The sequence below is a fragment of the Natator depressus genome, chromosome 10 (genome assembly GCF_965152275.1).
Source record: "Natator depressus isolate rNatDep1 chromosome 10, rNatDep2.hap1, whole genome shotgun sequence".
Taxonomy (NCBI): Eukaryota; Metazoa; Chordata; order Testudines; family Cheloniidae; genus Natator; species Natator depressus.
In genome coordinates, this window is record NC_134243.1 from 21,839,006 (window position 1) to 21,864,834 (window position 25,829).

At 38.8% G+C, this 25,829-nt stretch overlaps 1 protein-coding gene across 9 annotated transcripts in view; it reads left to right on the plus strand.

Annotated features, from left to right (window-relative positions):
* MRTFB (myocardin related transcription factor B) overlaps positions 1-25,829 on the plus strand; it is a 196,094-nt gene that overhangs the window by 113,467 nt on the left and 56,798 nt on the right. For 6 of the 9 annotated variants that reach the window (XM_074965434.1, XM_074965428.1, XM_074965427.1 and 3 more), the window contains 2 exons: positions 21,229-21,294; positions 24,383-24,438. In XM_074965434.1, coding sequence (XP_074821535.1) covers positions 21,229-21,294; positions 24,383-24,438 — 122 coding nt within the window. Of the gene's footprint in view, positions 1-448; positions 778-21,228; positions 21,295-24,382; positions 24,439-25,829 lie in introns of those variants that run through there. The other 3 variants (XM_074965430.1, XM_074965432.1, XM_074965431.1) reach the window with 1 other exon arrangement.

Consider the following 25,829-nt stretch of genomic DNA (forward strand, 5'->3'; position numbering starts at 1 on the left):
AATCGGTTGCTTTCAGATTGTTCCTTACTTGTTATTAAGATTTGCAGCTATGCTGAGTAAATATGCTTCTGCAAAATAGGACCTTCTTTATTCTTACATAATCTTCTTTTTAGACAGCTGTTTGTTTATTGATTAAACTTAACGAGTAATGAATCTGCCTGTCAGGCCAACATAAAATATATCCACAGCCTCCAGCAGCGTTTAGAAAGAGAGACCACAGCAACTATTTGTCTTAGATATCAGCAAAGGCTGCTCCTTCAGCAACTGCTGGATTTATTTTTAACTGCTTGACTCAGTGTTTGTCAGATGATTCTGATGATCAAGCTGCATACTGAAACATAAAAGTACGGAGGAAGCCAGGATAGCTAAAAGGGAAAGGAGAGTGGTTGTCTGGGAAAGGGGGTGGGATTTGTGAGTTTTGCTTCAGAAGCTCAGTTTCCCTGTCTGGAAGAGAGTTAAGGGCTTCAAGCAGATTGAGTGTATTTGTAGGTCAGACTGGGAAGTAAAGGGCAATGGCTGCTTTCAGCTGCTTAAAGACATAATTGCTCAATTATTGTGAAAAGGAGCCGAGGAGCAGAGTATTCAAACAGTGTACTGCTGGGTAGCAAATTGGTCTTTTTCCTGTGTTGGATGTTGCCATTCAAAGGAGTCTCATCATGATCGATAGCTCCAAGAAGCAGCAACAGGGCTTTCCAGAGATTTTACCTACTGGAGATATTGAGACATTGAAAGAAAAGGAATGTCTTGAGGTGAACAGCCAGAAAAGTCTCAAGGAAGGTCAGTTACCTGCTGTTTGGGGGGCAAAAAAATGCAGACATGCGACAGTAGATTCAGTCTGTAAGTGCCTGCTCTAAAATTCTTTACATAATTTTTTTTGCATGCATGCAAATACTCTGCTCCCTTTTCAGATCATTTAAAAGGCCAGGTTCGTTATTATTTATTTTATTAAGTTGCTCTCAATTAAATGCTAATGGCTGAACAGTAATTAAGTTCTAAAGGAAATTTAGTAGAAAGTGATCATTTCGGAGTGATACTCAAATGCATTTGTTCAGTCCATGGCACATGTTGAAATGTGCCCTGAAAGGATTTCACAGATTGCTTTTAACTAAAGAGAATAGAGCTAAGGATTTTTAAACGATGTGTTTCTTCTTCATTTTTAGCAAAGGATGCTGTTGCTTTCTCCTTACTGCTGCCTACTTACACAGTTTGCTTTTTTTCCTGTTTTATAATTGTTTGTTTTGAATTTGTTTTTCCGTTACATATTGTGAATCTAAGCTTGCATTGTTTCTGAAATGGTTCTGCACACTGTGCAGTTAATTGGCAAAGCAACATTAACATGAATTAGCTTGTAACAGTCCAGCAATCTACTGAGGCATATAGTGTTATCTTTCAGTACTGACAACTATTATAATTGCCACCTCATATGTATCTTGAGTAGTTTTCTTAGTATCATTCATTGGGCTGTAGCAGAAATTTTGCCAGGAGACTGCTGGTGCCCAGTTACCTGATGCACTTGGAGATAACTGGATCATACGGAAGGAGGAGGAAGAGGCTGATAGAACCCCACTGCCTAGAGCACAGCTCCTCAATTTCTGATGCTGGCATCCTCAGCGCAACTTGTAGTCCTTTGCAATCAAGACTCCAACTACATTTACCCTACCCAGGCAGCCGAAAAGCCCTCTCTTTTTTAGTAGACAAAATTCCTTCTCCCCCTATGTGCCTTCTTGCATTGGCCTTCTTCATACCACTGGGCTTTCTGGATGATCTGTAGTTGAGCTAGAGCACTTTCCTTGGTTCCTGTGAGATAGAACTGACATTTTGTTCCCTCAGGAAACTTATGCCTTCTGAATTGAAATAATATAAGCATAAGGGTCTAAAATATACTGGTAAATTTTAAGAAGGGAAAGTTGCATTGCAGTTATTACTAGACCAGATCAGAACATCCTTGCCAGTTTTTCTTAAACAAAAAGATTGAAACTTTTCAATCAGCTCTAGATGTGGCCAAAGAGAAAACATATTTTATGTTATTTGTTGCTTTTAAAGACAGACTACTTTTCTTTAACATGTGGAAGAACACCAAGATAGAAAGAAGTGCTCAATGGCTACTGTAGAGGACAGCCAATATCAATGCAGTAATAAAAAAGACAGCTTACACTGAATTTTCTTGCCATAATGTGTATCATCACAATTACAAGCTTCTTGCAACTCTGAACTCAGTTAAAGTAATCAAAACCTGCAGTGGGGAAATAGGGACAAAGGAGAAAAGGCAGAGGAACTTGAAGAAGGGTAGAGAAAAAATATGTATTGTAACAGAAAAGATGGGGAAGAAAAGAGAGCTATAACATGAGGAAATAAAGGGAAGGATAAGAAGGAGAGAAAGTAGTGAAAGAACCAATAAACAGAAGAGTGGGGTGGGTTAATAAATAACCATGTAATTAACATTATTATATATTTTAAAACCGACTACACTAGAATTGCACATAATATATAGAATAATGTACTCCAGCTGTACATTACAAGGTTGTAATTCCATCAGAGTGGTGACAAACCACAAGTATTGAATCTGGCAATAGCCTAAACTTATGTATGTCTTGGGGATTAAATTATTTGATATTAATGTGGTTGAAAATTGAGGTTCCCCCAACCTCTTTTTCTTCCTTTTTCTGTATTTTTTCAGCATCCTTGTGTATTTGCCTTCCTTCCCCCTACAAATTTTTGCCACTTGACAGCTTGAATTTTAAAATGAATTGCACTCTAAAGGGTAAATAAGTATAGTAAAGAAATAATAACTTATTACATTTATTTCATGCTTTGACATTCATTACTGAACAATGAGGGAAATTTCTGTTTTATTAATCTGGTTTAGGATGCTATGTATACTACATTGCAAATCTGCCTTGATGTTTTAGTGACACAAACAAAAAGGGTCAGCTTTGTTGTTGTAATTTATAGTGTCACCAGAACATTTTAAGGGCTATACTAATTTATGCAGTTCAGATATATAGTTCTATATTATTTTTTATGTAAGTGACACTGTAAATCATTTATTTGAACTATATTTGGTAGAACAGTATTTTCTAAAATAAGATTATTTGAAATGTTAATGATTACTCTCTTATTAAAATAAAGATTTGGCTACTTCCACCATCCCTTACCTTGAAATCCTTTTGGATGGAGGATTTTACAGATGGTATTCACTAATGGTGAGAGCCGTGACGATTCTCACAGGAAAACTCAAGAATGAAGAAATTAGAATTCTGCTGGCAATCCAGTATTGGTTAGGTGTCCTATTGTAATTCTAGATGATGATAACCTTTTGAAGGTCCTAATGTGATTTGCTTAAGTATGCTGAATTTTAAAATCCCTACATAGTAAAGGTAATTTCCCACTAATCAAGAATATTGTAAGCTTCTCCCTTTTTGATTAATTATCCTTTATAAGAGAAAAAATGTTTCTGTTGCTGAGTGTTAAAAATTACAATGAAAATGAAACCCACACTAATTTAAAAACAAGTTACTGTATAAAATAAAGGGCATTAGGAGTTTAGAAGATGAAATTGTACAAGGTACATTTCATAACTTCCTGTTGCAGATCAGAGGGAGGAAATCCTAACTACCCTACTTTCCTGTAAACAACCTCAGGCAGGACTACTTTGCTTTCCGTCCATTTTCAGTGAAAAGAATTCAAGATCTAAATTCTACATGTAGATTTGGCTAGAAATCTTCACTGTATTAACTAACAAAAAATCTTTTTAAACTGTTATTGTAATTTTATGGTAATGTCTAATCATATGATTGTACTTCAACAACGTTTTCAAAAATGTCAGACATGCCTAAGTCACTTAGACGCTTAAGTCCCATTATAAGTCAATGGGAGTTAAGTTCCTAAATGACTTAAGTGCTTTTGCAAATTTGATCCTAGAGTCTTCTGTTGTAGAATAGCATATTTATGTACCTACAGTAGTACCTACAGGGCTCAGCTGAGATCAGGGACCCAATATGCATACTCAGAAATAAGAGAGAGTTCTTGCCCTGAAGAATTACATCTAAATAGACAAGAGAGAAGAGGTATAAGAAAGGGAAAATAGTGTTATCCACATTTAAAGCAGAGAGTTCAGAGCCCCCGTCCTGCCGAGATTTATGAACGTGCTTAATTCTATGCACTGTGAGTAATCCCATTTAAGACAGTGGGACTACTCACAGGACGTGATTCAGGAAACTGTTCTTATTCAGCAATCATTTTAGTATGTAACAGGTTTCAGAGTGGTAGCCGTGTTAGTCTGTATCAGCAAAAAGAACGAGGAGTACTTGTGGCACCTTAGAGGCTAACAAATTTATTTGAGCACAAGCTTTTGTGGGCTAAATCCCACTTCATCAGATGTATGCAGTGGAAAATACAGTAGGAAGATATATATATATATGTATATATATATAGATATATATATACAGAGAGAACATGAAAAAATGGGGGTTGCCATACCAACTTTAACGAGACTAATTGATTAAGGTGCTCTATTATCAGCAAGAGAAAAAAAACTTTTGTAATGATAATCAGGATTGCCCATTTCAAACAGTTGACAAGAAGGTGTAAGTATCAGTAGGGGAAAAATTAGCATGGGGAAATAGTTTTTTAGTTAGTGTAATGACTCATCCACTCCCAGTCTTTATTCAAGCCCAATTTAATGGTGTCCAGTTTGCAAATTTATTCCAGTTCTACAGTTTCTCACTGGAGTCTGTTTTTGAAGGTTTTTTGTTGAATAATTGCGACTTTTAGGTCTGTAATTGAGTGTCCATGGAGGTTGAAATGTTCTCCGACTGGTAATAGCCCATCTTAATCAATTAGTCTCATTAGAGTTGGTATGGCAACCCCCATTTTTTCAGGTTCTCTGTGTGTGTATATATATATATATATATATCTTCCTACTGTATTTTCCACTGCATGCATCTGATGAAGTGGGCTTTAGCCCACGAAAGCATATGCTCAAATAAATTTGTTAGTCTCTAAGGTGCGACAAGTACTCCTCGTTCTTTTTAGTATGTAAGTAACGTCAAACACATGGTTAAGTCCCATTGATTTTAAAGGTAAGCACATGCTTAAGAGCTTTGCTAAATCAAGATTATTGTGCATAAAGTTAATCATATTTACATGAGTCTCGGTGGGATTAAAGCCACAGCGACGTGTCAGGGAGTAAGTCTGTGGTAGATTTGGAAGTTGAACCCAGGTTTGATGAGTTCCAGGCCAGTACCTTAACCACAAGGCCATCCTTCCTCTCCGATCTTAAGGCTATATGAGGACGTGTGAATGAGTTTTTTTTAAAAAAAAGGAAGTCTCAGCAACTATTTATGAAATGGTTAGAAAAATACCTAGAAATTTAGAAAGCATAATTTTTGCTTATGTGACTGTACCGAATTTCACAAAACCTTTGGGGTTTTTTAAACATTAACTTCTCCTCTCTCTCCACACAAAGCAGATGAAGATTATTTTCTCATTATATAAATTTGGAAAAAATTGTGGGAAGTTTAGATTTTATATCTAGAACAGTCCTTGCAGCAAGGATTCTAACAACCTAAATTTGAAGATAAATTTATGTCCAGACTTGTTTCCAAATAATAAATGTTCCATAGCAATAATGTATGACACAGATTGTCCGTTCCTCAGTTATTGATGAATGACATGATAGACCTTCTGGGTTATATTGTCTAATAGTGTTTTTTTTAATGTCAGAAAAATTGCCTTTAATTAGTTTTCCTTCCAATGTATCTTTTCATTTTCTACATGCATGCAATGGAGCGCTTTCTCTGGAGACACTTACACAGTGATGTTGGCTGACATACAAAAGCCTGCAATCTCTGTGGTACAGTTTCCAGGAGTTTATGGGATCCTGCAGGGTTTTTCAGAATTTCTTTCAAGAATCCTGAAGAGTTTCTATGGAACTACTGTATCATGCATAGAGATTCTGTAAGCTCTGCAAAGCACTCAACAGTGTAAATTCCAGCTGTTTGCACTTATTGACTATACTTTTCAGCTGATGAAACTAAAAGGAACAAAGGAAGTACTCCTCAGAATGTGAATGCTTAAAAGGCTCTAGACATTTCCAGCTGGTTTTGAAGTATGTTCTATTATTTACCAAAAAAGGACCTGTATATAAAATGCATAAGCAACGTGTATATTAATTTAATAATAATAATATTAAAGAACTCTTTACAGAACTTTGATTCTTATAATTTAAATTACCTTAACACACATAAGTCTCAGATTTCTAACCTATTGTGAATGTATTCTTGTGCTGAGCTGAACTTTCTTTGTCACAAACTGTCATCAGACTAAGATGGCAACTTTCTACTTCATTGTGAATTAGTGATTTTTATTATATTAAATATCATTTAAGATATTATTTATTTACTTCTTGTAATAGACAGGAAGTGAGACCAAAAACCTTTATTACGTTTCAGTTTTGCCTGTGAAATCCTATGCAGTTGGTCTCTAGGCTCTTCCCCCAGATCACAGGCAACTTAACACTTCCGTTATAATGAAATCACTTTTTCTGCAATGGAAACCAAAAGAATACAGTGTTGTTATCAAATTTGTGAATGCTATGGAAACCAAAAGAACACAATGTGATCATCAAATTTGTGATTTTGGAAACATACAGGATGAGTAATACAGAGTGAGAAACAACATATTCCATAATCCTTCACAAGCCTCTACAGTGAATAATAAATAGCAGAAAGAACAGCTACTCTCCAAAACATCCTAATTTTTACATTTTGAATTTTTAGTTTTATATCCAGCAATTAAACATTCTCTGAAAATTCCTAACATTTAATTCCAGAGTATTTTATAACTATATAAATATGGTACAACACTAGTGAAATGCACTTTCCTTGGAGATGGAGGGTTGCAATTACATATGATACAGCATTTTGGCATAATTCCCTTCTCTTTAGGAAAGTGCCATGGGATCTTTAAAGTCCATGCAGAGCAAACAGGACCTTGTTCTTTTTAGTAGTAGTCAAAAGATAAACATTAGAATTAACTACCTGTTGCTCCATTTATGTAGCTAGGAAAGATAAAGGACTGATTTGACCTTCCTGGGATTTGAATCTCTGGCTTTAGTATTCTAGGCATTCCAAACTTTATGTTTACAGTATTTAGCTATATCATTCACTTCGCTTGAGACACTATTTTGTGCTGCTTTATTGTGACTTTACACACTCATTGTGTCTTATATTTCAAAGTCTCAATGTCAAATAACTACAGTTACAGGTATATTGTGACTTTTAAAAAGTATCTCAATCCTGTTATTTAGAAGTGATAGATCTATCCAGAGAATCTGTTGTGTCCATTGTTACTGTGGTTCTATATTTCATACACAGCATCCTAGAGGGACTTTGGCTCACCAAGAGCAGAACGAGTTGTTTTAAACTAATTTCTGTTTCAGAAAAACAAAACAGAAAAAACAAAAAACCCACCACAGACTTTTTGTGGAACAGCAATTAGTTTAAAGGAATCTGTCCCGTTTTGAGCGCTGTCTGTTTCCATGGCAGCCAGAGCAGCAGCCAGCAGTAGAGTTGTCAGAACTCCTGTTAATTTCCAAGGCAGAATGCTGGAAATGCCATTTTCCCAACATCATCTATGTTCTTATCTAAACAGCTAATATCTGCAGTGTTTTAACTTCGGGAGAAATAATTAGAAAATTGTACAGAGAGCATTTAAAACATATTTTTCTAGCTACATTATTTTATTTTTGCCTTTTCCACAGGTGTAATCATTTGAAAGATGTATACATTATTTTACTAGTCCCTCCCCAGAGATTGACAGTGTTTATAACAAATCCCCTAAACAGCCTGAACTTTCAACAGCCATTTGAAGCCTCATTTCATAACACCTACTTTAAAAAAAACAAACTTTATGTTCTATCTGAAATGCATAGGATTTGGAATTAGTGCTAGGATTACTATGCACGATGTGAGCTCTGGTTTTGTTCAAGACAAGGAGCAGTGATGAAAGCCTGTCAATCAATATAGATAGCATTGTTCCTACAGGACAGCTATCAATTTATTTTTGGCCTCTTTACATTCCAGTTCTTGTGATTACATATGACTACTTGGAGACACCTTTTCCATAGCATACAAATTACCAGTTCATCCCATGAATACCACAGCAGCTGAAAATCACTTATCTTAACTTTGATAATGGTGTATTTACTTAAGATGCTTTAATAATACCATACCTTTTATTTTCATCAGTTCTACCTTTCACACAATTATCATTACTCCAGAAATAAGACACATTAATTTGTCAGTCTTCAGTAGACCATATATAAAATGCGATGTGATGTATTGGTGATTGTGAATTTGCTTCTTTATATATGCTTGCCTCCATGTACTCAAACAGCAAGGCATTCAATGATGTGCTGCAGGGCCTTTTTCCTTTGTTGCTGTTCATGCTTAACCTTTTCCCCCCTTTGAATCTTACAGTATGTGAACTCTTAACAATATTCACTGTTGGGAGATGGAGCACAATTAAAATACTTCTATGTAATCCACAACTAAACTGCAATGTATCTCAGAACAGTAAGGTACATTCTGTTACATATGTGGTTACCAGAGAACCGTTTACTCCGTACACACCATCTTTATTCCTTTGTCTGTAGATGTAGAGATTTCCTGATATGCTAACACTAAATGAATTAATAGTGGGAACTCTAGCCTCTGTGGAATAGATCCTCGCCTGGTGAAAATCTGCACAACACCACTGAAGTCAATAGACAGACCTATACTGATTTTTAAATCAGTTGAGGATCTGGCATTCTGATTGTAAGAAATTAACATATTTTTTCAATTAAGTTCCAAAGAAACCACCCAGTAACAATAGGATAAAGGTAAACAAAATTGATTTTATTAGAAAGTACTCCTTTTAAGTGATTAATATATTGACTCCCATTGTGTAAAATTTATAAGGAGGCTTTTCTAAGAATCTGAAAGCCAAATGTTAATGTTGCGATCAAGTGCTGATTTTAAATAAATTACACAATCTAGAGCTAACCAGTGATTTGGCTGACAGCTCAGTTCATAGCTTTTTTTCAGAGGCAGTTTTGAGACTTTATTCCCTCAATTACCAGCGTTATGGAGGAGATATGTCAGATCCTGTAAGTTACAAAACAGTTGTCTGTCTTCAGTAGCCTAGTTCGTGCATTGGTGCTAACATAGGCCTTATTTCTCCAAACACCTACATATATGGTTAACTTTAAGCATGCTAGTGGTCTGATAGAAGTAAATGGAAATTATAACATGCTTAAAATTATGTACATGCTTCAAGACTTTGTGGGTTGGAATAACTTACTAAAATTTGTAGTGGATTCACCATCACTGATAATTTTTAAATAAAGATTGGATGTTTCCCTAAAAGATATACTCTAGAAGTTATTTTGGGAAAGTCCTATGGCCTGTGTCTTACAGATGGTCAGACTAGATGACCGCAGTGGTCCTTCTGGCCTTGGAATCTATTAATCTAAGGTTCTGGCTCAGGGCCTTTGAGACAGAGTGATTCTTGGCTCTCTCTTGAGTGGTATGAGTGATATTATGTGGATAATTATGCTTGATTCAGGAAGAGGTCATCATTATTGTTTGTCCCTTCAACACCGTAGCCATGACCCAGTATTGTTACTTATCTTTCTGTAATTCAGCGTCTAGGTTAGTGGAATATGTCCATACAGTGGAAGTCTTGGTTTATGCACTTGTTTTTGTCTCTCTTTTTTTACTGAAGACATCCTGCATCATGTATGATCGTGTAATCCATGCAATGCAGTATAGCAACAGTGTAGGAGTCAGTTACAAAGTACCAATGATGATCCTACAGGATTGACTGAGTTTGGTATCAATTTTGTGTGCATGGCTCAAGCACGACCATATTGGGCCACAGTGCGCCGCAGTTGACCTTCCCTCCCCCTCAAGTACACCAGATGTTTACAGTGCTCAAAGATTATACTATCCCACAATATTTGAAGTTTTTGCTTAGCCCAATGGTGTTTCGGTGAAAGGCGTACATTTGTATCTTGCTCAGGAACTATGTATGATGATAATTTCTGAGTACACTCAGGAATCCAACTAAACTGTGCTCAGTGTCCTTAAATCTTTTCGATTGGATGGCAATGCAAAGATCACTTGCATAAATGAATCTTCACATGTCAGGGGAATTCTGGTTGGTCATTTGTGTATATGTTAAACAGCAAGGGTAATAGCATTGATCCTTGGGGCAATCTATTGCACTGAGTGTGTCATTGACTATTTTGACCACCTAGCTCAACAAAGAATGTTGATTTTTGAGCTCCAAGGAGATGACCTGGAGCATCTTGCTATTTCTCAAAATTCTTGCCAGTTTAAATAGAAGTACACAATTGTTCACAGTGTCATAAGCAGCTGACAGTTCAACAAACACAGGCCCTGTAATTTTACATGTTTCAGTCATCTGTGATGTATTGGGTTAGGTTTGCAACTTGGCCACAGCATGAACATCCTGGGCAGAAACAGCCACTCCAAGTCTCCCTATGAGAAGGTCTAGTTTTCTGACCCATCTAGGAAGTATACAGATTTGAGAGATCCTGAACTTTGTCTTAGAGCAGAGATGTTTTTGCATCCGTAAGTGAGACATGGACTTCATGCAGTAGGCAGCATGAGCTGCTTGTTGGAGCACATCCAGTTTGCTGTGACCGTTTGATCTCTGCTTGCATCTTAGGTAGTTGAACTCATAAAAATGCGCTCCACAGTGTTCGACCCCATCTGTACCAAAGGTTCTGGTGCTTCAGCTCCGAGCTTCTAGATCTTGGTCTTCTGCCATGAGATATTCAACTCCATAGTGTGTGTGACATCTTGAAAACTTTGAAGGGCAGGGCTGAAATTCCCTGGCTTCTCTGTAAGCAAGCCAGCATTGTCATCATAGTTTTGTTTGGTGAAAAGTTCTTGACCAGCTTGACTCTGGTATGTGGAGTGGCAAATCTTAATATCCAGTTGATATTTTGACAGAATAGTGCCAGAGCAAGAATGTATCCCTGCTGCACACTTGAGGTTGTATGGAAACACTGCTCTCTTGCACGAGTACCGGAATGAAGGTCATGCACCAGATTTAGCAGAACATCTGGGACACCAGCTCGTTTCAGTGCAAGCCAGTCAAATCAAAAGCCACTTCGCTGTTGATATATGCAACATATTTTTTTAAAAAGGAAAGAAACATTGTCAAAACCACCTAGTTGTGTAGACCTGGCCTGTGTACACAAGTGTTCTTATTACTTTTTCCCTCATCTTCCTGCCCTTGCTCCCTCTGTCTGTTGCAACATGTCCTATTAAACTGTACATTTTTTAGGGTAGGGAGCAGCTTTTATTGTTTGTTTGTGTATCACCTAGCACAATCAGCCTGATCCTGATTGGGGGCTTTAGGCACTACTAGAATAAAATATTGATAAATATGCAGCACGGCCACCCACTCAGTAATGGTAGAGCTGTGTGCTGGGAATTATATGGCAATGAAATGTGATCATGAAATTATTAACTGAGCATTCTGATTCAATTTAAAAAAAAAAGAGTGGAGGGAGAACATTTAATTCCTTTTAATAATTTATCATGCACAAAACAAAATGACTGTTAAGGGATGGATTTTTTTTCATATTTTTGACTGGCAAATTTTCCATGATCGCTTCACTCTACATGGAAAATAGGTTGATTTTTATTTTTTAGGGCACACGTTCCACACTGGAGAAGGCTTAGCCTGCACTGTTTTTCTGACAGGTATAAAGTATCATTAATTCAAACAATTAGTGTAAATTCTGTTAACCTTATATATAGGTATTTTGGCAGCAGCCATTCTTATAGTGCTGGTTGTTTCAATGATCTCATGTAATAAGAACATGCCTGTTCTCTCTTCAATCCACGTGATATTAGTGCTGAGTACTGCTATAATATGGCTTGTTCCTGCCCCTTTGTGTTATCCGTGCTGGAGGACAGGATTCAAAACTGAAGCCTGACACCAAGGCTTTGGCGCAGCAACAATTTTCAGAGAAAGCTGAGCAATTCAGTCCCTTTTCAGTCAAACTATTTTTTAAGGTGTATTTTAGGAAATACTTATGCCTTATTAAGAGCTTTAAAGAGGTTATTTGGTTTTACTTTTATTGGCAGACATCAGTGTTAGTTCTTTCCTTTTTTCCTCCGGACTTGGAAACTTGCCAATAGAAATCCAAATCCTTAGGGTGGTGGGTGGAGCCTTGGGGATATGGGGATACAAGTATGCCCTGTCCTCCCAAAAATACTCTGTATATTTGGTAATAGCACAAATGGATGTTGTGGGTAATATTTGCACTTTAAAATAAAATATTTTATATGTTTTTGCCAAGCATAATTGTAAAAGTTGAGACTAAAGTAATTAAGGCTATTCATTATAAAGAATACCCAGTTCACTCTAGATATAGATGGAATAATACCCTTTTGTATTACCCACTTCTCTCACATTCACTAATTTAACCTAATGTTTAAGTCACTAAAAAGGACACTGCTGTTGAGTTTCAGAATTGCCTTGAGATTGTGTCCCAGGAGGCATCTTCTTTCCACTAATTAAAGGCTAATTTTGCCTTGACATTTTTCTGCAAATTCTGCCTAACTCAGCAGCCTTCTCATAGTCACTTTTGACTGATCTATTTATATCTGTGAGGGTATCAGCTTCCACTGACCATGGTCCTTAACATAGCCTCAGAAAAGTTTTGAACCATGTAAAGGTTCCTTCAGTGAAGAGCCAACAGTGTAATGACTCTGCTGCTGAGCATAGAATTGGCAGTGGATGCAATCTTGCCCTTGTATGAGGAATGAAGATGAATTTTCTCATATGTTACTCCTTTCCTGAGTTGGCACAAAAGCTGCTATTTCAGGGGTTTTTTTATTCTAGCTATTTAAAAAATAACTTCAAAATACCAGACTGTGGGCTGGATCACCCTTTCTCATGGTAAAACCTGCGTAAGAAGGTGAAAGAGGAAGAAAAGTGTTGAAAGGATTCCATTGCTGAACCTCTCACATATTGCTCCCTTGGAGCAAGGGTTTGCCCCTTCCCCCCATAATAAGCCACACTTCAAACCCCATATGCGTCTCAGGAGGTCAGTGCTATGCATATGGAGGCCCTGAATCGCCAGCTGTAATAGATCTGTACTGCCAGGATTCCCCTCTCCCATGGCTGCTGCTGACATCACCAGCCCCATTATGAAACTGTTAATAGAAGCTCTGGTAATATTCGTTTTCCAAGTAAGCTCCATTGGGAATGTTGTGTCTTCCTCCCTCCCAATCAGCATGAGGCTGCCCACTCCCCTTCCCTCATTCTCTTTCCAGCTGTGGATCCTGATCCCACAGAGCCTCATCCATGTTGTCTTGGGAAGGGAGCACAATGCTAAATAGTAGTCTTACCCCTTCTATGCAAGAATGGGAAGATCATCTCTGTGGTGATCTGGGGGAAACAATCTGACCCAGTAATTAACAAATAAATTGACATACCTAATTTATGTATATCTTGAAAGTATTCAAGGTATACAAGTGCAAAATCAAGTATCTCAAACCAGTAAACCTCCACCCCTTTCATGTAGTTTATCAGCCAAACTGATTAGATAAAAATATGATAACGCTATCTGTTCCTGCACTAAGACCTTGTACTAGCCTACAGTAATTTTTGTTCTAGCCTACAGTAATTTTTTTCTTTGAAATTTTTGAATAATTAGTGTTTCATAAAGTGAGAAACTAATAGCACTTATTTGAGCCAGGCTGAAGGAGTAGATACTGCGCAAGCTTCCCACTCACAAAGCTTCCAGTCCATACTGCTGTTCCAGTTTGGGGAGGGATTTCAAACAGAGATTACCAATCATACAAAATTGTGTTGTGGATTTGTAGTGTGGAGACCAATCTTAGAATCAGAATTACTTTTTATATTGGATATACTAACACCTGAAAATGTTTTATTATAGTGTTAAAATAGCCTTAGCTGTTCAAAAAGTTTTCTGATGATCTTGTCAGGAACCCCCAAAAAGGTAGGAAATAACGTAATCAAATTGTAGTTCTGTCTGCTGCAGTTTTCAGCTTCCCTAGGCCTAAGGTAATGGGCCATCATAAGACTCATAAGGGAAGACTCAATCGAACCAAGTAACAAGATGAACAGCCTAGTAGGAATTGTAGACATCAAAAATCACATCTTTTTACAGAAAGTGAACCATCTGTCTGTTATGGTAGATGGATCCCACTGATGACTGACTGGATTCCTCATACCTATTGTAATAGTACCAGCATTCATTTTCATGTTGATCCACTGTGTTAACAGGTGCTGGAATCCTGCAGAGATGGTGGTTCCTATGAACTAGTGTCAGGTGTAACTTGTTATCTCTGCTCAGGACATCAGAATAACTCATTAGGCATAGAGAACTTGGGTGTATGATAGAAGCTGAGGATGTCGTTTACATTTCTGTTGTTTGAATTCCCAGCAAAGCCAAGCCCAAGTGTGGAGTAAAGTTGGTCTACATACAATGTGTGTGTTTGTACTCTGTTCTGGCCAGGACAGGAACTCCACCGGCTTTTGTTGTTTACAAGCAATGTCAAAAGAATCATTGCGTTTAAAGGAGATAGGGGAAAGCCAATTTATGTTTGCACAGTTATGATCCACCCAAGGAACAAAACAATTGATTCTGTCTGGAGAAAACTTTGCACTGAGGTAGTCATGACATGCTGCTTCTAAATCATATTGTTTGAATAGTAATGCGCCTACCCAACCTGTATAGGTATTACACACTTGATTTTTAGACATATTGTCCATTTAGTCTTATGATAATTCTGAGCTTTCTGCGTTTCCATGGTTACATCAGATAGAAGCCAGTACTAGAACATACAGTGTTATTTAATCCCTGGACACCAGTTATTGGATTCCTCAGTGCTGTGTGCTAATTCAATAAGAAATTGTTAGTGCTAAACCCAGGTGTTTAAGGTTAATATTATAATGTTAATTCTTCTCCGAGTGCTGTCCCTGTGGGTGCTCCACTTCCGGTGTTGGTGCATCCTGACTCCATCGATCAGAGATTTATGGTAGCAGTGTCTGTGCAGGTCACGCGTGCGCAGTAGGCATCTCACGGTGCTGTTGGTGCCATGTCTAGCGTGCACACAGCCCGAGCCCTCCAGTTTTTTCTCAATCGTCCTTGGCTGAAGATGGAGCTCTGGGGCAGTGTTCATTACTCTTCCAAACTTTTCAGAAAAAAATACATTAGTTAGTCATATAGAAAGTTGTAGTTAGTGTTAATGTTAGTTTTTATTACCAAAAAAAGTTTACTTTTATCCAGTTTACCGTCCCTTCACCGGGAGTGGTTAACTGTTAAGATGCATGGCTCCCCAGGCTTTAAGCAATGCAGCTCATGCTGCGAAGCAATGCCCATTTCAGATGAACACCCTTTCTGTGTCCAATGTCTTGGGACCTACTGTAGCAATCTAAAATGGAGAGCCCAGTGTGACCGGTATTTCAGACTCAAAATAATCTTGATGGAGAAATCTCTCCAACTTGAGCCAGACCAACAGACCTCCTCTCCGGGCACCCCCCGCTGCAGGGACAGGAGACATGCCTTCCTCTAAAAGACCAAGGAAGAGGGCACAGACGTCTCTGCAAAGAGCACCACAGAAACAATGGTGGTCTCCTGCCAGGTCGCTACCCCTGATCCCGACACGTGCTTAGGTGAGCACCTGTGACACTCCTTCGGCACCTTCGGCACTGCCAAGTCCCAAGCGAAGGAGATGGAGTCAAGACACAGATGGCAATGACACTCCTCCATGGCACCGAATTCACCCGTAAGGGACCCGGTACTGAGCATCTCCTCAGGCACCATGCCTCTGTCCCAGATTCAGCCTCATGGGGGGAACATGGAGCTCCCCACTACTCCACTCACGATTTCAGCTGGCGGGGTAGGCGCACTGGGGCTTAAGCTATGGCTGGTGGGGAGGGGCACTGGGGCTGAAACTGGGAGCAGAACTGCAGGGAGCCCTGGCGCTTCCTTCTTAGCTAAAGCCCCAAGCCCCGGGGACCCCTGTGGGGCTGAAGCCAGAAACAGAGCCGTGGTTCTGAAGCCCCAAGCCCCAGCACTACCACTGGGTCTAAAGCCTTGAGCCCTGGTGCTCCCACAGGGCAGAAGCCCAGAAGCCCTGAGGTCCGCACCCAGAACCCTGACCACTCCCACCCTGCAGCTGCAGCCCCAACTCCCCCCAGCCTATAGGAGTTGGGGCTAGCACCTAACACTAGTACTGTGATGCAAGCTCTTTATAATGAAAGTTGAGCTTAGAAATGTAGCATTATGTACAAAAAATAACTGCATTCAAAAATAAAACAGTGTAAAACTTCAGAACCTACAAGTCCACTCAGTCCTATTTCAGCCAATCGCTCAGACAAACAAGTTTGGTTACAATGTGCAGGAGATAATGCTGGCCACCTCTCGTTTACAATGTCACCTGAAAGTGAGAACAGGCGTTTGCATGGCACTGTTGTAGCCAGCATCGCAAGATATTTACATGCTGGATGCGCTAAAGATTCATCTGTCCCTTCATGCTTCAACCACCATTCCAAAAGACATGCGTGCATGCTGATGACGGGTTCTGCTCGATAACAATCCAAAGCAGTGCAGACAGACGCGTGTTCATTTTCATCCTCTGAGTCAGGAGCCACCAACAGAAGGTTGATTATTTTTTTTTGGTGATTCGGGTTCTGTAATTTCCTCATCGGAGTGTTGCTCTTTTAAGACATCTGAAAGCATGCTCCACACCTTGTCCCTCTCAGATTTTGGAAGGCACTTCAGATTCTTATACCTTGGGTTGAGTGCTGTATTGATCCTTAGCAATCTCACATTGGTACCTTCTTTGCGTTTTGTCAAATCTGCTGTGAAAGTATTCTTAAAACGAACATGTGCTGGGTCATGATCCAAGACTGCTGTAACATGAAATGTATGGCAGAATGCAGGTAAAACACAGAGCAGGAACATACCCTTCTCCCCCAAGGAGTTCAGTCACAAATTTAATTAACACATTATTTTTTGAACAAGCATCATCAGCATGGAAGCATGTCCTCTGGAATGGTGACCGAAACATGAAGGGGCATATGAATGTTTAGCATATCTGGCATGTAAATACATTGCAACGCCGGCTACAAAAGTGCCATGCAAACGCCTGTTCTCACTTTCAGGTGACATTGTAAATAAGAAGGAGTCGGCAGTATCAACCGTAAATGTAAACAAACTTCTTTGTCTTAGCAATTGGCTGAACAAGAGGTAGGACTGAGCGGACTTGTAGGCTCTAAAGTTTTACATTGTTTTGTTTCTGAGTGCAGTTATGTAACCCCCAAAAAATCTACGTTTGTAAATTACACTTTCACGATAAAGAGATTGTACTACAGTACTTGTATGAGGTGAATTGAAAAATACTATTTCTTTTGTTTATCATTTTTACAGTGCAAATATTTGTAATAAAAATAATATCAAGTGAGTACTGTACACTTTGTATTGTGTTGTAATAGAAATCAATATATCTGAAAATGTAGAAAAACATCCAAAATATTTAGTACATTTCAATGAGCAATTCTATTGTTTAACAGTGCGATTAATCGCGATTAATTTTTGTAATCACGGTTAATTTTTTTGAGTTAATCGTGAGTTAACTACGATTAATCAACAGCCCCAGTTACAACTTAACTTCATGCTGCTCCAAGAAAGAAAGAAAAATCAAAATTAAACCATTCAAATTGAATTTTTTAGAAAAATATTTCCATGGTTACATTAGTTCCCTTACTAAGTAACAACTATTGCAACACCACAATCTATTCCATTACATATAGTGAGTGTTTTGAAGTTGCTATGGAAATGCTATTAACTTAATATTGATTTTTAATATATTTGCATCTCACATACATGATTTTCTTGACATTCTTTTTTGTTGCTACATTTGCTTTCTCTGGTCTCTGCCCTCCTTACTACTTATAGCAGGGGTTGGCAAACTAAAGCTCCCTGCCTGCCCTGGCCCCATGCCGCTCCCAGAAGCGGTCGGCATCATGTCCCTGCAGCCCCTGGTGGCGGGGGGGCAGGCAGAGGGCTCCACGCGCTGCCCCTTGCCTGCGGGTACCACCCCCAAAACTCCCTTTGGCCGCGGTTCCCCGTTTCTGGCCAATGGGAGCTGCGGGGGGTGGTGCATGCAGGCGAGGGCAGCAAGTGGAGCCCTTTGCCCCTCCCCACCCTCAGGGGCCTCAGGGATGTGGTGCCAGCTGCTTCCGGGAGCAGCACGGGGCCAGGGCATGCAGGGAGCCTGCCTTAGCCCTGCTGTGCGCTGCTGACACCACGGAGTGGCTCAAGGTAAGCTGTGCCAGGCTGAAGCCCACACCCTGAACCCCTCCTGCACCCTGCACCCCAACCCCAGGCCCCAATCCTACATTCATGGCCCTGCATGCAATTTCCCCACCCAGATGTGGCCCTTAGGCCAAAAAGTTTGCCCACCCCTGACTCGTACAGTGTACAACAACACTGTAATCCTGAAAGAGGTACTCCAAACAAAACTGCTCTAGTAGTGTCATTACGGCTTAAAAACGCAGAGCTACTTTTAATTCCTTCCCCTTTCAACAATATTATTATTAATATAATTACCTTTTACATAGAGCTTTTCCTCTTCAGAAAGTGCAGTTTTACAAAGGTGGGTAAGCATTATCATCCTTATTTTACAGAAGGGAAAACTGAGGCATGAGGCAGCTACGTGATTTGTTCAAGATCACACACTGAGTTAATGCCAGAGCTGGGACTAGTACATAAGTCTCCTGTTCTTAACAATAACAACACCTTGCACTTCTCTATCACTTTCTATCTGAAGACCTCAGAGCTGCTCACAAATATTAACTAAGACCTTGTCTATGCTGGTATTTTTGTATTTGTGCAGCTACACTAATGCAACTGCCCGAGTGCAACCCTTGAGGTGGATGTGCCAGACCAATGTAAAAAATGACTTGCACTTGTGCAGCTTAGCCCAATTTAAAATGATCTAACCTTCTCAATGCCTATATGACATAGGAAGGTATTATCCTTTTTTTTCAGGTTTGTGTCTGAGTCTGGAATTGCATCCAGATATCTCCACTCTCAGTCTTATGTTTTGGCCAGAAGGCCATCTTCCTCCTCCCCGCCCCCTTCATAAAACAGGAAACAAGCTGATTCCCGTTTATACTCTGAAAACAATTAACGCTGTGCTCAGACTAATTTTGCAAAAATTACATTCATTTTGATGTTCTTTATAGTTTGTTTTGAATCCTAAAGAAGTACAATGGGAACAGTGTCTCCTAATCATACAGCCAGGAGTTATCAGAGGAAATCTTTAGAATGCAGTATAATTTGTTTTACATAGCCTACATCACACAAAGTATCAAGGCATACTTTACTGTGAGAGAATGTGTTTATTATTTCTCTGTAGGTTAATTGTTTGGTTAAGCTGTGTTTATCCTCGTTTGCTAATATAATGAAAAATTTTAGACATTTAAAGAAAATAAAACCACTCTTACAGATGAACATTAAAATATTAGGGGGAGGGAAGTTAGATATTTTTAAAACAAATAATGTAAAATATTTTTGTAAAAGAGAGGCTGCAGTCATCTCTATGAAGGAAAACTGAACACTTGAAAGTCAATGGGACCTGTGCTTCTAAATTCCTTGAAAATACAACATCAGTGTTGGTTCTGTCAAGGGCATGGGTGTTGCCACACGTTAGTCATGCAAGCAATCCCATAGAAGTCAGTGAGGCTGTGAGTAGTGTTATGGTTATCAGAATCAGGCTCTGTATTGGGTGCTGTTTTAATGGGCCTTTGACAAGATATCAGGTTCAGATACCTTGCATGAGGATACAGAGCTCTGATTTACCTGTCTATTACAGGTCTACTCCAGGAAATCTTTCTGTTGCATGTAAAGTCAATAACAATAATTATTACTTATTACATTCATGCAAAGGGGTCCCAAACAGATCAGGGCCTTTTTGTGTAAGGCACAGTATAAACATATAGTGGTCTATTTGTCCATCCTTAAGACTCCCCATTTTGGATTTACAGAAAGTGGTGTACAATGCTTTAACAGTATCATAAGGAAAAATATAAATGGCTAAATGGATTATTTTAAAAAGCAGTACATTTTGTGCATAAAATACTGCAGCCCTGAAGTCTTGGCATTGGTTCTTATTCCCAGTACTCTCTGCTGTTTTCCAAACTAAAGACCTGTATAAGTTTAGACAGTGACACCAAAAGAAACCAAATTAAAACTCCATTTCTATTTAAAATTATTTCAAATGGCCAAATTAAACTTTGGGCTAACAAATCTTTTTGTTTTGTGTTTTTACAGCTCCTAGCACAATGGGATCCTTGTCCATGACCAGAGCGTCTATGTGCTGTAATAGTATAAATAATAAAAAATAACTATCTATTTGAATATTTCATGAAGATTTCTTTGGAGATTATTTAAATAAAATATAGAATAGTTACCTCTAAAGTTTGGGCAGGACTTTCTTCAGATTACTAAATGGCAGATTTATTCAGTATTTAAATTAGACTATTGAGACAGGGTAAATCTCTCATTAATCAAGCAAGCAATTAATCTCTTCTTCAGTTCTCTATTTTTAAAATGGGAGAAATTCCCCTTTGTAAAATACTGAGATATTCAAGTCAAAGATGTTATATAAGTGCAAAATTTTATTATTATTATTATTTATTATTGAGGAAATCAATGTAATGTGATTTCTTTAATTTGAAATTCATATCCTTCTGTATTAGAATCTGAATTTGAATCTAGAATCTGTTGTACATAAATAATCTAAAAAATCTCATCATATTTGTGAAAAAAATCATAAAATAGAATATGAACATTTGAATTCTTAACAGCATTAATATATCACTACAGAATACTGGTGTGCTTTGGGTTCTAGACATGTTAGAAGGACATATAGTCACTATGTGTTTTTACTGAAGATGTAATATTACCAAAGATTTTAAAAAGTAATCTACAGACCTATTATACAATATCCTGTGTCTGTTACTGAATAGAAATATTTTGATTGTGTTCAAAGTTGAAATATTTGACTTCTTAATTAGAATTTATATTGTTCTTTTCTGCAGCTTTAAGTAGGAGATAGTATCATAGCATGTGAATTAATGATTGCTATTTTCTTTTGCCAGTACTTCAGCTTAGGCTGCAGCAAAGACGGACAAGAGAACAGCTGGTGGACCAGGGCATCATGCCACGTAAGACTAATTTTATTTACAGTAACTTGTATCATATTTCAAGACATGTAAAATAATTGAAGATGAAAATTTCTAAGGAAAGCAGTCGTGATAACTTTGTCATTTGATTATGTTCATGTAATACCTACAGGAAAATTATAGCTAATTTAAATAAGAGGTATTTAAAATACAAGGTAAAGACAGTAAACTAAATTAATCTGCAGACAGAATAGCCACTGTGTTAGCGTCCCCCTAAAGTTGGAGACATTTGAAATAAGAGCAGACAAATGATAGAAAATACTGGGCCTAATTGTTCTTTACAACAGTTTAACCTGTGAGTAACTTCACTGCAAATGATTGAATTACACCAATGAAAGCAAGTGGACAAATAAGGCTTACTGAATGACTTAGGAAGTCATTTCCATCTCTAATTCTATGATATAGTCTAGAACAAAGTTACTGTTTATTACAGTTACAGTTTGAAAATGTAGATAATTTAGATGCTTTTTATTAATCAGGTACAGTTTGAAAACTCACTTAATTTAGTTATGTTAGTTGTATTTACAGTACTATGTATCTGAAATTACTATATTGTATTTTTAAAAATATATGGTTTCTTTGTAAATGATTTCAGTACTTTAAAGTAAACTAACTATATTTGGTCTTAAGGTCCATTTTCCCCCTTGACTTTGCTTATTTAGGGTTAGTGGCTGTTTCACAAGCACAAAGGTCCCTAAAGTCAGTTTAATCAACAGCAGAAGATCCCCATGCATAAGGGGTTTGAGTGGCATAGAGCTGCTGTTCCAACTCCAGCACCACCACCGCTCCATGCCCCATGAAAAAGGAGAGGGCTCTGGTTGTGGTGTTTTTATGCCCTGGCTATCGCTGACTGCCATAACATTCTTTAGGGACCATAAGCAGCTGGACCAAGGTAGAGCAGCCTATGGCTATTCTAACTTATGCTAGCCGGGTGGAAGGCAGCCCTAGGATCAGGGGAGTGCAAAGATAGATTAAAGCCACCTTTGATACCACCATCCCTAGTTGCATTGAATACTTTTTTCTCCCCCACCTCTGAGCATCTTTACCTTAGTCCATTTTTAGAATCAGTGGAAGTTGACAATGTCTAGTAAGAGAAGACTGGACTCCGTAGATTATGGACCCCATTAGAAAAAATATTCTTTATGCAATAAACAAATAAACCTATTTAAAATTACAAAAATACATTAGTTACAATTATTATAAATAATATTCAAGTCTTCACTGGTTGAAGTCACAATTCGTTGCATTCCTTGCATGGCTTCTTGAAATTAATCTCTTCTTGGAAGTTTCCAGTTACCCAACACACCTGAGACTGCTTAACCAGAGTATCCTCTTAACCTTTTCAGTACAGTAGTGGCTTATCAGTAAGGCTACATTTTAGTAAAGGATATTTTTAGTAAAGGTCACAGGCAGTAAACAAAAATTCACGTCCCTTGACCTGTCCATGACTTTTACTATATACCCCTGACTAAAACTTTGGGGGTGGGATAGCACTGAGCGGGGGCGCAGGTGCTGGAGCGGCGGCACGGGTACTGGGGAGGGTTGCAGCTAGGGGGAGGGCACCATGGGTGCTGCGGCAGGGGCAGGTTTCCTACCTGGCTCCTGGGAAGCGGCAACCTCCAGCTCCTAACTCCACGTGCTGCCTCCACTCGACCCCAAACCCCGGTTCTGACGCTCCCATTGGCTGGGAACCTTGTCGAATGGGAGCTGCAGAGGAGGTGCCTGCGGGTGGAGGCAGCACGTGGAGCTAGGAGCTGAGGGAAGGGAGTTCCTGTCACCCTTCTGGGGAGCTCCTCCCCCCCCCCAGGTAAGCACCGCCCTGCACCCCAATCCCCAGCCCTGAGCCTCCCACACCCAAACTCCTGGTGCTAGGGAGTGGGGGGGGGTTGAGACTGCCCCAGCAGCAGCTGGTGCGGCTGGCCTAGGGGCTGCCTGAGCTGCTCAGGCGGCTCCCAGGCCAATTGCAGGGGCCACCCCAGAAGTCACGGAGGTCACGGAAAGTCATGGAATCCGTGACTTCCGTGACAAACACGGAGCCTTACTTCTCAGTGATCTTCATCTATACCTTATCTCTCAAGGACAGCTGGGCTTTCAGCTACAATGTTGCAGACTTCTTACAAACTGTGGAGTGGGCTCGGAGGGCACCTTTCTTTTTCTGTCTGGGAATCAACAGACTTCACTAGGAAAGTGAAGAGATAGCACTTTAAAAATACAAATGTTTCCAGGATTTTTTCCCTTAATTGTTTATATTTTCTTGAAAATTGCTTCAGAATGAAACACAGCATTATGGTGCTATCCTATTTTAACTGTACTTTACTTTGAATATTTTGTGTTTTTACAATGTTTAAAAACAGATTAGTGCAGACAGTTCTTAGTAAAAGACAATTTCTTTACCTGCCTGTTGAATGTTTTGTGCATTGATCTTTCTTGTATTTATTATTAGAGAAAATAAATCATAAGTGAAGGGTATTTCAAAATATTTCAGTATTTTGAATGGTGGCTGATAAAATTCTGCCATAGAGCACTTTATTGGTAAATAGCTAGGGGACACCAGCATATGACATAGGTAACATAAAATATTAGAATTTATTAGGGTATCACAGTGTACCTTAAAAATGTTCTAATGTGCTCTGCCTATGCTTGAGTAGTGGAGTTTGTTTTGCCTTCATGATCGACAGCTTTGCTTAGCTACAAATCCCAATTTAGAATCTGTACCTCTGTTATATGAGTGAGTTACAGTAATTTTCTATGTGAGAAAAAGACTTAACCTGTACATATTTTAACAATGAGCTACAATCTCAGAGTGGAATGCCTCCCTGTGCAGAGGGCCAGCACAAAGAATATGCAATACTTCAGTCCCACTTAAGCTTTCTGCAGAGGGATGAATTTAACCTTCAGTAAATACAAGCAAATAATAAATAGAAAGAGTCAGATGTTGGGCAAGTAAAATGGAGTCCCACACCTGATGTAGTGTTGAGTGCAAGATGCCTATCCTTAACTAATACACTGATTAGAGCATTTCATTTGGAAACCATTTCCTGTCGATTTAACTCTTTCTTTCTTCTCACAGCTTTGAAAAGCCCAGCTGCATTCCATGAGCAGAGAAAGAGCTTGGAACGAGCCAGGGTAAGGGATGTAGTTTATACTTTTTTTAAAACTATCAACGTACTATTAATATCTGAAAAAAGAAAGCTAATTTATTACTTATGAAAAACAAAAATAGATCAGTAATGTGAGGTAGGCAGTTCTCAGACTGCATAGGACATTTTATTATCATTGCAAATAGTCTATGGTAATATTCTGGAAGAATCCCTAAAATTGAAATGCAACATTTATAGCAAATCTCTTGTGTTGAGTGGGAGTGTTCTTAATTCTCCACCGATACCAGACAGGTTGGGGGTTTAAATGTGACGGTACTCTATTGCAGGTCTTCCCCCAGTCCAAGAAGAACACTGTTAAAATGACAGTAGAGAAAGATGACAGGTTTTGTGCAAGGAAACAGGCCTTGCCTGTGCTGAAGTTTTTATGCACCGTGCAGCTGGATCAGTGTAGGTACTCTAGTGGCTAAAACTGCATTGTGGATAAGCCTTAATCCAGGCAAGAGGGAAAAAAATGCCGCCATCATATGATCCATCCTGACATTCGGTGCTCTAGGACTTCAATAACAGTTGTAGTGCCTGCATGCTTTTTCTGTAGATTGATCCAGCTTTGGATCATTGTAAAATTTACTGGCCTTTCCCCAGCACCAATTCTTGCTCATTCTTCCTTCCCCACTGGTTGCCGTGGAGACACACCAAAGAACAAAGCTCAGTGGTGCATGAGTTGCTGCATACTACACAGAATCATAGCAGTTCCACTCCATTTACATTCTTCCACAGATGTGGAATGCAGAATATTGCCCTTAGATCTATTTTCAGTCTGCCTGTCTTCAGATTCAAGAAGTCACCACTGATCTGGATCACATTCAGAATTACCTTAAATTATGTAGAAAGGGATGGGGCCATTGATACAGCTACTGCCATGTACAGTACTATTTCAGGCCACCTTCTGGTACTTTTTTATGGAGGATAATGAACAAATTGATATCTTCTAATACATATCTTTTATAAGAGAGACACGGGTAGGACAACTGACAATTTTTTTAAAATACAGTTTGAAAACTTTTAATAAAAATCTGGACTCTGGGACAAGGTTAGCTATGCCTGAATTACTCTGCACAATCCAATAAGAGTCAGTCATCGTGCCATAACTTCATAAAACTGTCCAACTTTAAACTGTGAAATCTAGTCATCTAGATTTTCAAACTTATTCCAAAGAGATGGGTTTCTTTTAAGAAAATTAATAAGGATATTACTTTGCACAGCACATTTTAATAGCAAAGGTCTTAACTGTGCTAATATGACATGGATCTGCATTATGGTACAGCGTATCTCTGGATTGCTCCTGGGTTGCTTACGCAGGGATTGTGACTCAGACCCTTCAGCCCCTTGCACAGGATGTGTTAATGTGTGTAGAGA